The sequence below is a fragment of the Choristoneura fumiferana genome, chromosome 12, assembly GCF_025370935.1.
Source record: "Choristoneura fumiferana chromosome 12, NRCan_CFum_1, whole genome shotgun sequence".
Lineage (NCBI taxonomy): Eukaryota > Metazoa > Arthropoda > Insecta > Lepidoptera > Tortricidae > Choristoneura > Choristoneura fumiferana.
The window spans coordinates 2,710,462-2,723,512 of record NC_133483.1 but is presented as its reverse complement, the minus strand read 5'-3'; the positions used below and the strand labels follow the sequence as shown (position 1 = coordinate 2,723,512).

Below are 13,051 nucleotides of genomic sequence, written 5' to 3'. Positions count from 1 at the left end.
CTCAGTATCGTCTCCCAACAGGTGGGTCTTAAGATGAACATGGACAAGACTAAAATCATGTCAAATGTCCATGTCACCACCCGTGCCGGTTATCGTTGGGATTGATGTACTCGAAGTTGTTGACCCACTTATGTTTACCTTGACAAGTTGTCCAGTTGGTAGGTCCAACTTCGACAAAGAGGTCGCCCGAAGAATCCAACTCGGATGGGCAGCGTTCGGAAACTTTCGTGATGTCTTTCTCGTCCCAATATCCGCAGTGCCTGAAGACTAGAGTCTTCGACCAGTGTGTGTTGCCAGTGATGACTTATGGCGCTGAGACGTGGTCCTTAACTGTTGGCCTCTTGAGAGGCTCAAAGTCACGGCAACGAGCTATGGAGAGAGCTATGCTTGGAGTTTCTTTGCGCGATAGAATCCGGAATACGGAAATTCGTCGAAGAACTAAAGTCACTGACATAGCTGGAAAAATATGCAAATTGAAAGTGGCAATGGGCAGGCCACATCGCTCGAAGAACAGATAACCGTGGGGGAGAAAAGTCCCGAGTGGCGACCACGAACCGGAAGACGAAGCGTTGGCAGGCCTCCCACCAGGTGGACTGACGACATCGTGAGAGTAGCGGGAAACCGGTGGATGCAAGTGGCAAGTTGTCGTTCATTGTGGCGTTCTAAGGGGAGGCCTTTGTCCAGCAGTGGACGTCTTCGGGCTGATGATGATGATGAATATAACCGAGCCTAAGGGCCTGTTGTTTGATCAGTAGTTAAAGATACTAATAGTCAAATTTCCTTTGAAATGCGTTAACTATTGTTATGTTTCCCATACAGTTTAACTATTAGTTTGTTTAACTACATATCAAACAACAGGCCCTAAGTAATCATTCGGTACGCGCGAGGAGCGTAAAATCGGCGCACCCACCATATACCGGATTACGTCGGTAATAAAACGTGAAAGGTTTTAATCGTGTAATGGATATTTTGGCAAGATAATGAACGCTATCACGAGAGGCTGTCTGTGATAACGTTATCGTGTACTTACTCCCCGCGATGTACTTTATTGAAAGCCTTTTAACACCCGCGACGGTTGATGCAATTTATGTATCGGTCACTGATATTTTAAAAGATTATTTAATTTGTATAAAAAAGGGAAATACAAAGACTCGATTATTTTTAAAAGTCGCTGAACTAATGTTTTTCAGTTTGACGAGTATGATCTATGTTTATATTATCTGTAACACGAGCAATAATATATATATATATATATATATATATATATATATATAAATTAAATATAATGCCCCCCCGCCTTTGTACAAGTATCTTAAAGTTTGTCAGTTGTATTTTGTTAATTTTCTTTTGTACAATAAAGAGTTTACATACATACCTACATACATACATACACAATGACCCGGATAACTCACGTCTTAAATCGAGTTTAGCTCGACATGTTTCGGGCTAATCCGTAGCCCTTCGTCTTCGGAGCAACGCGACTCAGCGGCTGCTGCAACACGCGCACTGCGCGCCGCCGCTCTGCTCGCGCGACTACCCGACGAAACAGACACCGGCACACAACTACCCGCGTTTTCATCATCATTACAACTGTCAAATGTAGGGTAGCACACGACACTAACAACATCGCTCTACATAACAAATCTATCTATCTATGTTTGATTGTGATCAAACATATCATACACATATATATATATATGTTGATCACAATCACGTCTAATGGTAAGCACATATTTCGATGAAATATAATAGCTTGTAGCTATATCTTTGGAAAAACGTTTGTTTTAGAGTTTTAGCTCGAGCGAAACATGGCCTCGCCCAGGTGAATAATTTATTTCAGAAACCTACACAATAGCAGTAGACTAATTACCCCTGTAATTTAATTCCAGAGAAGTATTCAGCAAATCTTGATCGGTTAAAGTTTGCAAACTTTCAACAAACATAAGTTTTATACAAAGTTACCTGAAGACTGATGCAGAGATAACTTATAATTAGCTAAAGCATTTCACGATCCCAAATTTGCATTAAGTTTTTGATCAAAACAAAACTAATGTAACAGTGATATTGGTGTTAACAAAATTCTGTACTAAGTAGGTATAATTTAATTTACTTACATTAAGGTTACTGATTACTAGTGATACGATAAAAGTGGAAAATAACAATACAAAAAAAAATTCAATATAAAAAAATTAAAAGCCGTGGTGGCCTAGTGGTTTGAGGTGCGAACCTCTGAGTTTAACGAAATTCATGCGCGGAATTACATTTGAAATTTACCACGAGCTTTGCGGTGAAGGAAAACATCGTGAGGAAACCTGCACGAAACTGCGAAGCGATTCAATGGTGCGTGCGAAGTTCCCAATCCGCACTGGGCACGCGTGGGAACTATGGCCCAAGCCCTCTTGTTCTGAGAGGAGGCCTGTGCCCAGCAGTGGGACGTATATAGGCTAGGCTGGGATGATGAAGTAGGTTATTGCGTCGTGGGTTTGAGTCATCAATGTGTGTGTTTTTGTTGTTTCAGTGGGCCCAATTCACAGTGATGTGGGTGCTCTTCGTGTCCATAGTGCTGCTGAACGCGTCCGTTATTGCCGCACTGCTCTGCACAAACGCGAGAAAGAGTCGGATGAACTTCTTTATAATGCAACTAGCTATAGCTGGTAAGTTATTAGTTGAGCATAATTAGGTATCAAGCGAATTACAACTAAAAGTTGGAAAACCCCCGACTTTGTCACTTCAAAGTTCAATATCTCAAAAACAGCTGAACCGATTTCGATGAAACATATCTAAGAACTATCGCTATAAAACCTGCTTTCATAAAAAAACCGCATTAAAATCGGTCTACCCGTTTAAGAGCTACGAGGCCACAGACAGACACACACACAGACAGACATAGTGATCAAACTTATAACACCCCTCTTTTTGCGTCGGGGTTAATAAAACCGTGGTGGCCTGGTGGCGTGGTGGTCTTAAGTAGAGGGTCGTGGGTTTGGGCCCAGGCTCGCACGTTTGAATTTTTCTGAATTTATGTGCGAAATTACTTTAGAAATTTACCATGAGTTTTATGGTGAAAGAAAACATCGTGAGGAAACTTGCACAAACCTGCGAAGCAATTCAATGGTGTGCCCGCGTGGGATCTACGGCCGAAGCCCTCTTCCTTCCTTCCTTCCTTCCAGACGTCCAGCTACCTACATACCAAATTCCATGACTCTAAGCCCAGCGGTTGTTATTTCGAGATTTTATCCCTATCCCGTGGGAATATCGGGATAAAAAGTAGCCTATGTGTTATTCCAGACGCCCATCTCTCTACGTACCAAATATACACAAACACACACATACACACACGTACACACATTTTCGCATTTATAATAATAAGTAGAATGATATTTTTATAGAAAAAAATGTAGCGATAAAGCCGTATATTACTTACCTTTAAAAACCTCTATATACCTGTGTCTTTCCTACCTTCGAGCGAGACCCGCCCATTACCACTTCAAACTGCATTATTCACGGATTTTTGTCGTCAGAGCCTTCGTCATCGCAGAAGAGTGGCTTCCCTGTCGGTATTCTAAAGGCTACATTTCGGAGAATGTGCTTCGGAATTGCACGACCTTATTCCACCTGCTCTTTTCTTCCACAGGTCGACCAGAAGTAGGCGGGGTCTCCACCCTTACTTTGTCAGTATTCCAAAATCCGCACAAAGCGTTTTCGCTCTTCCTTCATCAACCGCACAGCAAAAGAGTGGAATTCCCTGCCTGCGACTGTTTCCTGAACACTACAATTTGGCCGTTTTCAAGTCCAGGGTGAATGAGTATTTACTAGGCAAGCGTGCTCCATCGTAGGCCTCATCCTCTCTTTCCATCAGGCGTGATTGTTGCCAAACGCAAGCCTACACTGTATAAAATAAAAATAAAAAACTTCGAGTTATGTCGGTGACTTTAGTTCTTCGACGAATTTCTGCATTCCGGATTCTATCGCGCAAAGAGACTCCAAGCATGCTCTCTCCATAGCTCCTTGTGTGACTCTGACCCTCGCCAACAGGCAAGTACCACGTCTCAGAGCCATTGGTCATCACTGGCAACACGTCGCAGAACAAGGTTCGCCAACGCTTCGCCTTTCGGTTTGTGTTCGCCACTCCAGACTTTTCTCCCCCGAAGGTTATCTGTTTTTTGAGCCTATCGCCACTTCAACCAGCATATTCTTCGAGCTATGTCGATGACCTTCTTCGGCGAATCTTCTGAAATATTAATGTTTTATTTAAATATTGTATTTTTCATCACACTTGCTCGTAAACAGTGTCGTAACATGCAGGCTACCTTGGTTGCAACCCCCCAAATAAAACCCTCGACCTTAATGTGCTTGTCATGAAACTCGTGGTCGGTAAATGAGTCATTGCCCGTACTAATTTTGTTATCATGAAGCCCAAGGTCGGTAAATGAGTGTGATACTGCATGGCGTGCTGGTCGTGCTGGCGTGCAGAAGCGCGGCGCGCGCATAGTTAGGCTGGGGTAGGGCGGCGCGGAGGCTGGCGCTGCCAAGAGCGTAGACCGCGGTATCGGCAATTTTTGAAAAAATATTAGTTTTTATTTTACAAATATACAATTTTACTCGCAAATGTGATAAAAAACATTGTATGACGCACGGGCGGTACTAGAATTACGAACATCGACTCAATAAAGCCCTCAGTTTTCGACTTCGGGCTTCTAATAGACACTCGTTCGTAATTCCTTGTATACCGCCCTTAAGACACAATGTACTATTATAATAGCGTACTTATAAAAAAGCTGTAGCATCAATGCCAAACACCAAATCATAAAGAACAAAATCATTAGGAATTCCTTTGAGAACTAACTGTCTGAAGTTCGAACAACTTTTAAGTACCGACCAACTTGTTCCAAGTTGACAAAGCCTAGCAAAATATTTGAATATACCGTTTTAATATTAAAGACAATATACTGTTACTCGCGTATTTTGAAGATTACGCTGACTTTGAAACTATATTGCGTTACCTGTTACAGCATACGTTAGCGTAAAACAGAGATAATTAATCATCCGCTACTAATTGGCTTTCGTGTATTACAAAATATGGCAATGAGGTTACAATCCTAATAAAATACTAATAATGTTACAAAGTAGGTTACAAATGTGTTTTTTTTTGACAGGGAGTGTAGCGTCATTAAAACATATATATATTTATTACCTTCTGAAAAAAATCGTTATAAACAATAATGTACCTATAATAGTATAATTTTAAAATTAATATACGTATAATAGTAATCGTTATACAGTAAATAAAAAAATAAAAACAAAAAAAGCCGTTGTGGCCTAGTGGTTTGACCCATCGCCTCTCAAGCAGAGGGTCGTGGGTTCAAAACCCCGGCTTGCACCTCAGTTTTTCGAAAATCATGTGCGGAATTACATTTGAAATTCACCACGAGCTTTGCGGTGGAGGAAAACATCGTGAGGAAACCAGCACAAACCTGCGAAGCAATTCAATGGTGCGTGTGAAGTTCCCAATCCCCACTGAGCCCGCGTGGGAACTATGGCCCAAGCCCTCTTGTTCGGAGAGGAGGCCTGCGCCCAGCAGTGGGACGTATATAGGCTAGGATGGATACAGTTAATTGTCAGCCACAGTAGAAATATGTATTGCAAACTTCATTCAGTTACTACTACTAGGTACTACTTACTACCAGTAGTTGTAGTTATCTTTCTTATTTTTTAAACCGTTACTAATGGTAATTTAACATAATGTTTTAAACTTTCGTGATAATCGCGATTAGTTATGAGAAGGTGACAGGGCTACGGCACATGCTGAGCTGAGTCCTTTTGTCATCACACTACAGCACAACGTCTATAATTTTTCTCTCTTCCTATGTTTTTACTGTGTCTTTGTTGTGATGTACGCTTTGATACGCTACTTGAGAACAAAACCGTCACTAAACAAAATATGTCAGTTCGCAAAATTAAAGTATGCGATAATATTATGTTATAGTGTTATTTTTGACAGGTGACAAATTTTGTTTAGTGACGGTTTTGTTCTCAAGTAGCGTAGTGTATTTTTTATGTCAATAAATGTTGTGAAAATCTTTGGCCAAGAGCTTTTTCAAACAAATTAGTAGACGGATGGCTCGTTTTAAGGCATTTTTAAATAGATACATAATGCTGAACATTTCGGTATTTTTATTCTTTTTCATTTCTTAGTGAAGTCGAGTGCGATATTAACTTCAGAAATGTTTTGACAAAACCCATTTAGAGAAGTTTCCCAAAACTAGGTGGCAACTTATGATTTCCCCTTTCTCAATCCACTGTTCCACAAACCGTCTCATCGTAAATCTGACCAGTTATAAACCCATTAATATACTACCACGAATTCTTAATCGTCAAACTTATTAGCCATGTAACAAATCATCAATACTAGAAAGACGGCGATGTAAAAATGCGATGAAAGACATTTTATGGATTTTTTTTATACCTTGGGTACGTATTGAAGTTTTAGTAGGGATCCCTAATGTTTTCATCATCATCAGCCGGAAGACGTCCACTGCTGAACAAAGGCCTCCCCCTTAGAACGCCACACTGAACGACAAGCCGCCACTTGCATCCACAAGTTTTCCACAGGTTTCCCGCAACTCTCACGATGTCGTCAGTCCACCCGTTGGGAGGCCTGCCAACGCTTCGTCTTCCGGTTCGTGGTCGCCACTCGAGGACTTTTCTCACCCAATGGTTCTCTGTCCCTAATGTTTTATACTAATTAAATATTAGTCTATGTTACTCAAGAAAAATGTAGCATTCTAATGGTGAAAGAATTATTAAAATCGGTCCAGTCTTTCTTCTTTATAATATTAGAAGTCAAGATTCCTCTCGATTCGGGACAAACTAATTTCAGCTTTTCAATTATTTAACTAACATTTTGTATATTCGCACTCATATTTGCGACTTTGGAATTGAAAATAGACTATTGTCACATCGCAAAAAATTACAGGGAACCTTATTATTAATGTCCCAATACATACACTTCCCCTACGATTATGTATAAACACGTCTCTAAGTTTCATAACGACAGCGTCCTGTAAAATAATTAATGTCCTCAACCGTCCTTAAAATCTGCTCCTCATTTGTTGCAAACAGGGTGAACACAAGTTGGTAGTGACATTTGAGATAAATGATTCCAAATGTAATACTTACACTAGTCTAGTTAGGAGTTGCAGTTAGTGCCAAGTTTAGAGTAAATGCAATTAGGAGCTTTCTGTTTCGATTTGTGGCTTTGTTGGAACTGAAGTGTTGTTTGTAGAGAGCTACAACTATGCAAGGTTCAAAATGAGATCGGGATGTTTCGTTTAGTGGTTTGGCGAGTCGAAATAAACACTGTAAAGATTTTAAAATGGCTTCCTTTTCTGATGAGTTACAACTTTGAACATTATTTAGTTGCAATTAAAAATTGTTGAAAATGTTTCAATAGGATGTATAATTTAATTGGTCTTTATGTTAATAATGTTCGGCACAATACATTTGATGATTGCATGCCATTGAATCAATAAAGTGTAAAAAAAAGAATAATAAAAAACTGAAAGTAATAATAGAAAATGTTAATGTCATGGTACGACAGTGCGGATGCAATGTCAATTAATGTACATCCCAAAACAAACGAGTGGAATAGGTATATCAAACGAAGAATAGGAATATCATAAATGCAGACAAATTAGTTTATTCTATGAATAGAATAACATGCTTGTTAGATCACTAATTACAACTAAGCACAATTTTTTTTCACTTTAAGTAACCGACGAGCTGCAAGTGCGCTGGACGATTGGTTATTTTGAACTTGAAAAGGAACCACTGATTGGTTCGAAATATCAGACATATCTTACATAATACATGAGTGACCACCATTTTTTTACCAGTTTTTTTTAATAAATCTCTGGTCATGGAAGTTTTAATTTAATTTGTGATAATTTAATTTATATTAGTTAGGGTCGAGCAAAACTTAATTAAAATATTGGTTATTTATTTGCCATATAATTATAACGGAACCTTAAATCGCGCGTGGCAGCACGCCCTTACCCGATGTTGATCCTTAATAAAGTTATATAAATAAGTCTCTTGCTGCTAAAGTTACTCGGTAGATGTTTATTGCTCCAGGGACTTAACATTTAGCCTTTTGCCGACCTCTTGAATACTTTAAGAAATAAAGGTCTTTCATCGACGATCCATTACCCAAAAAAAGTTTATCACTTTTCGTGCTCATAAAGTTCGTGTTTATGCTATGTAGATGTATCATGTAGGTAGGACAAAATTACTTTTTATGCTTTAATGCTTAAAGCACAGTAATCTAAATTATTTAGTCAGCCAGCAATGGACCAGCAATGTATTGCGAAATCCGTCATTTTGTTACGTGACAGGCGATGTCATTTAGGCTATTGAATGCCGTACATTGAAAATACCAATTAATTTGTTCGTAATAAACATAATGATAAAATTACTTAATTTTTGAAAGTTACGGAACTAAAGTAGTTTCATTTGAATAGCAGAACCTGTTTTAATTTTTTGCTCTTGTTACAGGGCCCACCCGGTTATATTACTAAATTAACAAAAAACCATGTTAGGAAAGTTGAAAAGACGCCGACGTTGTCAATTTAATGTGCAATATGTCAAAAATAGCTGAACCGATTCTTATCAAACATAACTAAGAATCACCGCAAAGAAACTAGCTTTCGCGTAAAAACACCACATTGAAATCGGTTCTTACGTTTGAGAGCTACGATGCCACAGACAGACATGGTGTACAGGTCTTTCCACCTTGTTCGGATTCTAGTCCTTCGCAAAAGGTACTTAAGTTTATCTACGGTTAGAATTTATTGCTATACTTGTGAGGTGATAATAAATGATTATTACGAGTATTATTATGCAGTTGGCATATTAGAAGCATAAAGCATAGAGTAATTATGGTGTGCATAAATGCTGTGTGTGTGTAATTGTGTTCATGTTATTCTTGTAAGATTTAAGTTGTGCTGTTGTTTACAATTAATTGTACCTAACTAATAAATGAATATAATGATATTTTTTAAAAGCCGAGTTTTCTACTATACCTATCTAGGATTCAAGGGAAATGCGAATATTACGCTATTTATATGAACACGAATCGTTACCCAGTCATAATGGCATTAATAATGTAAACACATCCGGATACACAAATTTATTCTTGCAACTGTATTATGCCCGTTGATAGGAATTAGATAATAAATAAATAAATAAATTCTTCGAAGTTATATCATATCCCAAAGGTACTAAGCTAATTACAAGAGTGTTACTGAATAATGAGAGAAAGCTTATGAAAACCAGTCAGGCGTGTAAGAGAGCTGCTTACCGATAATGAAGAGGGTACGATAATACCCAGATAATGCATGATCCTTAAAAACGGAATTGTTCTGTATGAAGACAGTGCTTGTATTTCTCTTTGAGACTTTGAGCCTTTTTATAAGGTCCATAGTCAGTGATCATGTTCCAGCAAATTATCACTTGCAACATTGGCCAAAGACTTAAATTTCAGACATTGCGGGATATTAATTGTTGTTAATTAATGCGATGTCACTATGACGTTTATTGTGAAATGGTTCCACGGTGGCCAATGAATTAAACTCCATGACCGTACCTATACCGGCTCTTCAAGTTAGCACTATACTACGTACAGTGTAAGACGCGCTGCAAAGGTTTCTGTAACTAGGCTAGTGAGCGCTAGTAATTCATAATTAATTTCTTGTGTGTCATGTTGTATATAAGATCTTACATTAGTCAACAATTCCAGGAACATGAACCTTGAAAAGGCACAGCAATCTTATAAAACGATCGTGAGATTAGTTTGTCAATTTTGACATTTTGTTTCACGTTTGTGATTGGTTTTTAACTAAACGAGCCAATCGCAAGCAAGACCGTAAGAGCGTTTTCAGGTTATCCAATCCGATATCGGACGACGATGATCGACACCCGATAGCCGACACCATGTGCTGTTTTCACACATTTCCGACAAAAGCCTACGGGCGTCCGATGGCGCCGCTAATATATCGGTGTCGGCTCCGATATCCGATACCGGGCCGGACAATATGAAAGACAGGTACAGTCAAGTCAAATATGAACTCAAAGTTTCAAAAATATGTACCACATGTAGTATGTAGTAACATATTTTTGAGTGATTCGAATAGATACTTATTTTCGCACTATACTGTACTTATTTCATACATTTTACTTGCCCCGATATCGTATCGGTTTCCGATACCGATATCGGATCGGATAATCTAAAAACGCTCTAACGTCAAATGGACATCTCGATACTAACGCCATCTAGGAATACTTCGCCTGACAAGAAACCTTCACTACAAGCATATTATCGCCACTATTTCTCATAAATCTCTCTAAATAAATAGTTTTCCTGCATGAAGACAGACCCGTATCTAAACATCTCAACGACTCCATAAATATCGGACTTACTTAAACCGACATTGTAAAACATACTGTCGGAAAAATAGCAGTCGTTAAACTTTGAAGTATACTTTTGTGATACGGCATTTATTGCTTGTTAAATGATTTATAGGCGTATTGTGGACTTTTAAAATACAGTTTTGTTTGTGGATGGATGACGATGGACTTATTTTGGATTGGATTGCTTGCGTAGCAGTTCCGGGGTTCTGGTGTCTAGATAAAAATATAACGGGCAATCATCATCATCATCTCAGCCGTAGGACGTCCACCGTTGGACATAGGCCTCCCCCACAGACCTCCAGTTGCTTCGGTAGCCAAGCGAATTAGCAAGTTGAAGTGGCAATGGGCGGGCCATATAGGACGGAGAGCGGATGGCCGTTGGGGCCGAAAAGTTCTCGAGTGGAGGCCGCGGATCGGCAAGCGCAGCGTAGGACGTCCACCAACAAGATGGACGGATGACCTGGTTATCGGGGTGGATGACGGGCAATAGGGTGCAGTATTTTGGGTGTTCGTAGAACTGATCGCATCAGAAACACCGAATTGCGCTTCACAATAGTGTTGCCGATCGATAGTCCACTCGATAGTATTTCGATAGAAATAGAAATAGAAATAAACTTTATACTATCGGGAGTTTGAGCAAATGCGATAGTTATAATAGTATCGATATTATTGTTCGGGTCTTGGGTGTTTAATATGTATTTAAGTATGTATCTATATCTATATAATTATATTTATCCGTTGCTTAGTACCCATAACACAAGCTTTGCTAAGCTTACTTTGGGACTAGGTCAATTGGTGTGAATTGTCCCGTGATATTTATTTATTATTTATTTTATTTATTGTTGTTTAATAATGCAAAACTATCAATAGTATTAAACAGAAAATAACGAAAACTATCGATAGTTTTGAACAATCGATTGGTACCGTTATTTCAGTAGTATGGGTTGCATCTACACGGGGTGGGCAGAACAGAAGTTGCAGCAACTGACTATTCTAAGTTCTAAGAGTAAGTTGGTTAGGTTTGGTAGATCGTATATTGCAAATTCGTTAAAAATATCACTGGATAACTGAATACAACTGCCACTCACCTTTACATCTTGTAATCTTGCTTATAATAATCGATGGTATTGAAATATAGATCACTATAGATTTTTCAATACTATCGATAGTTATCGATAGTTTTGCATTATTAGACAGCAATAATATCGATACTATCGATAGGCCTATCGATAGTACGGCCTTTTTCCGATTGAAATCATCGATTGCAAACTATCGTAGGAAATCTCTATGTATATACTTGTGTTTTCTGTACTGTTTACTGTATTGGTGTGCAATAAAGAGTTATTGTATTGTATTGTATTGTGTATCGTTCTGGCAACACTACTTCCAAACCCGCGTTGCAGATGTGGGCGCTAAGACCGCTAATCTTAAGTGGGGTGGGCTGGTCATGTCTGCCGCAAGCACCCACAGCGATGGACCCAAATTACTATCCATTGGGTTCCGTGGGATGGCCGTCGTAACAGAGGCAGACCGAAGAGAAGATGCCGGGACGACTTGGGCACATACCAAGTAGAGTACTGTATACTCCGGCCGTATGCTGTCGACTGGGACGAATGGCGGCAAAAAAGGGGAGGCCTTAGCCCAGCAGCAGTAGGAACCTTTTAACAGGCTAACACCACATTTCTCACTCTTTCTATATCTCACTATTCACTCTACCTATTTACGGTTTTCTGCTTGGCTATTTTCGTTTGACTAATATCGTGGTTATCTGTTTGCACTTTGTGTGGATTAGGACCAGAACGTGGAATTGTATAATAAGTATGCCTACACACGCACACACAAACATCACGCCTGTATTTCCGAATGGGGTAGGCAGCAGAGCACACGAAAAGCTACCGCTTCGGAGCCACTTTTAGCAATTTTAGATTTTAAGTTTGACAAAAACAGTACAATAGTGACAGGGGTATACCTATGTATTTACTAAAAATAACATTGTATGTCAAACGAGTGGTCCTGGAATTACGAAAATCGTGTCATAAACGCCTTCAATCTTCGACTTTAGCTTTATAGACTCTTGTTTGTGATTTCTTTTTTACCGCCCTTAAGGACCTGAATCCTATTTTTTATTTAACAGATGTTGTTGTACTAAGACATAGACGTGGGTCACCAGCTTTGTCATTTTTAATATATTATTTTAACAAAACAATTTGTGCTTTATAAAGTGTGCATTCGGCCGTTATTCTAAGTGTTAATTTGTTCACGATAAATGTACTATGAAACGTCCTTTTATAATATATTTTTTAAGTACGTCTACTTTTTGTATTTCTCATTAGATGACCCGTATTCTCGTATGACTCCTTCTCCATTATAATAGAACTAAAACTGAAAATCAATGAAGTTATTATTTACTCGTATCTTCAAACAACTGAAACACATAAACAGTTTAAATACATTCTTTATTCACGCAAAAAAAAAAACTCAAGTTTTTTCCGAACATTAAACACCACGTTGCCTTGTTTACGTATAAATGAAGTAGAGAAATCACGTGTCGTTATGTTTATTTCAGAGGAAATTAAATGATTCA

General features: G+C 38.8%; 1 protein-coding gene across 3 annotated transcripts in view; it reads left to right on the top strand.

Annotated features, from left to right (window-relative positions):
- The window catches only part of LOC141433103 (cardioacceleratory peptide receptor-like), a 238,036-nt gene that overhangs the window by 189,076 nt on the left and 35,909 nt on the right, over positions 1-13,051 (top strand). For all 3 annotated transcript variants that reach the window (XM_074094944.1, XM_074094942.1, XM_074094943.1), the window contains one exon: positions 2,519-2,654. In XM_074094944.1, coding sequence (XP_073951045.1) covers positions 2,519-2,654 — 136 coding nt within the window. The remainder of the gene's footprint in view (positions 1-2,518; positions 2,655-13,051) is intronic.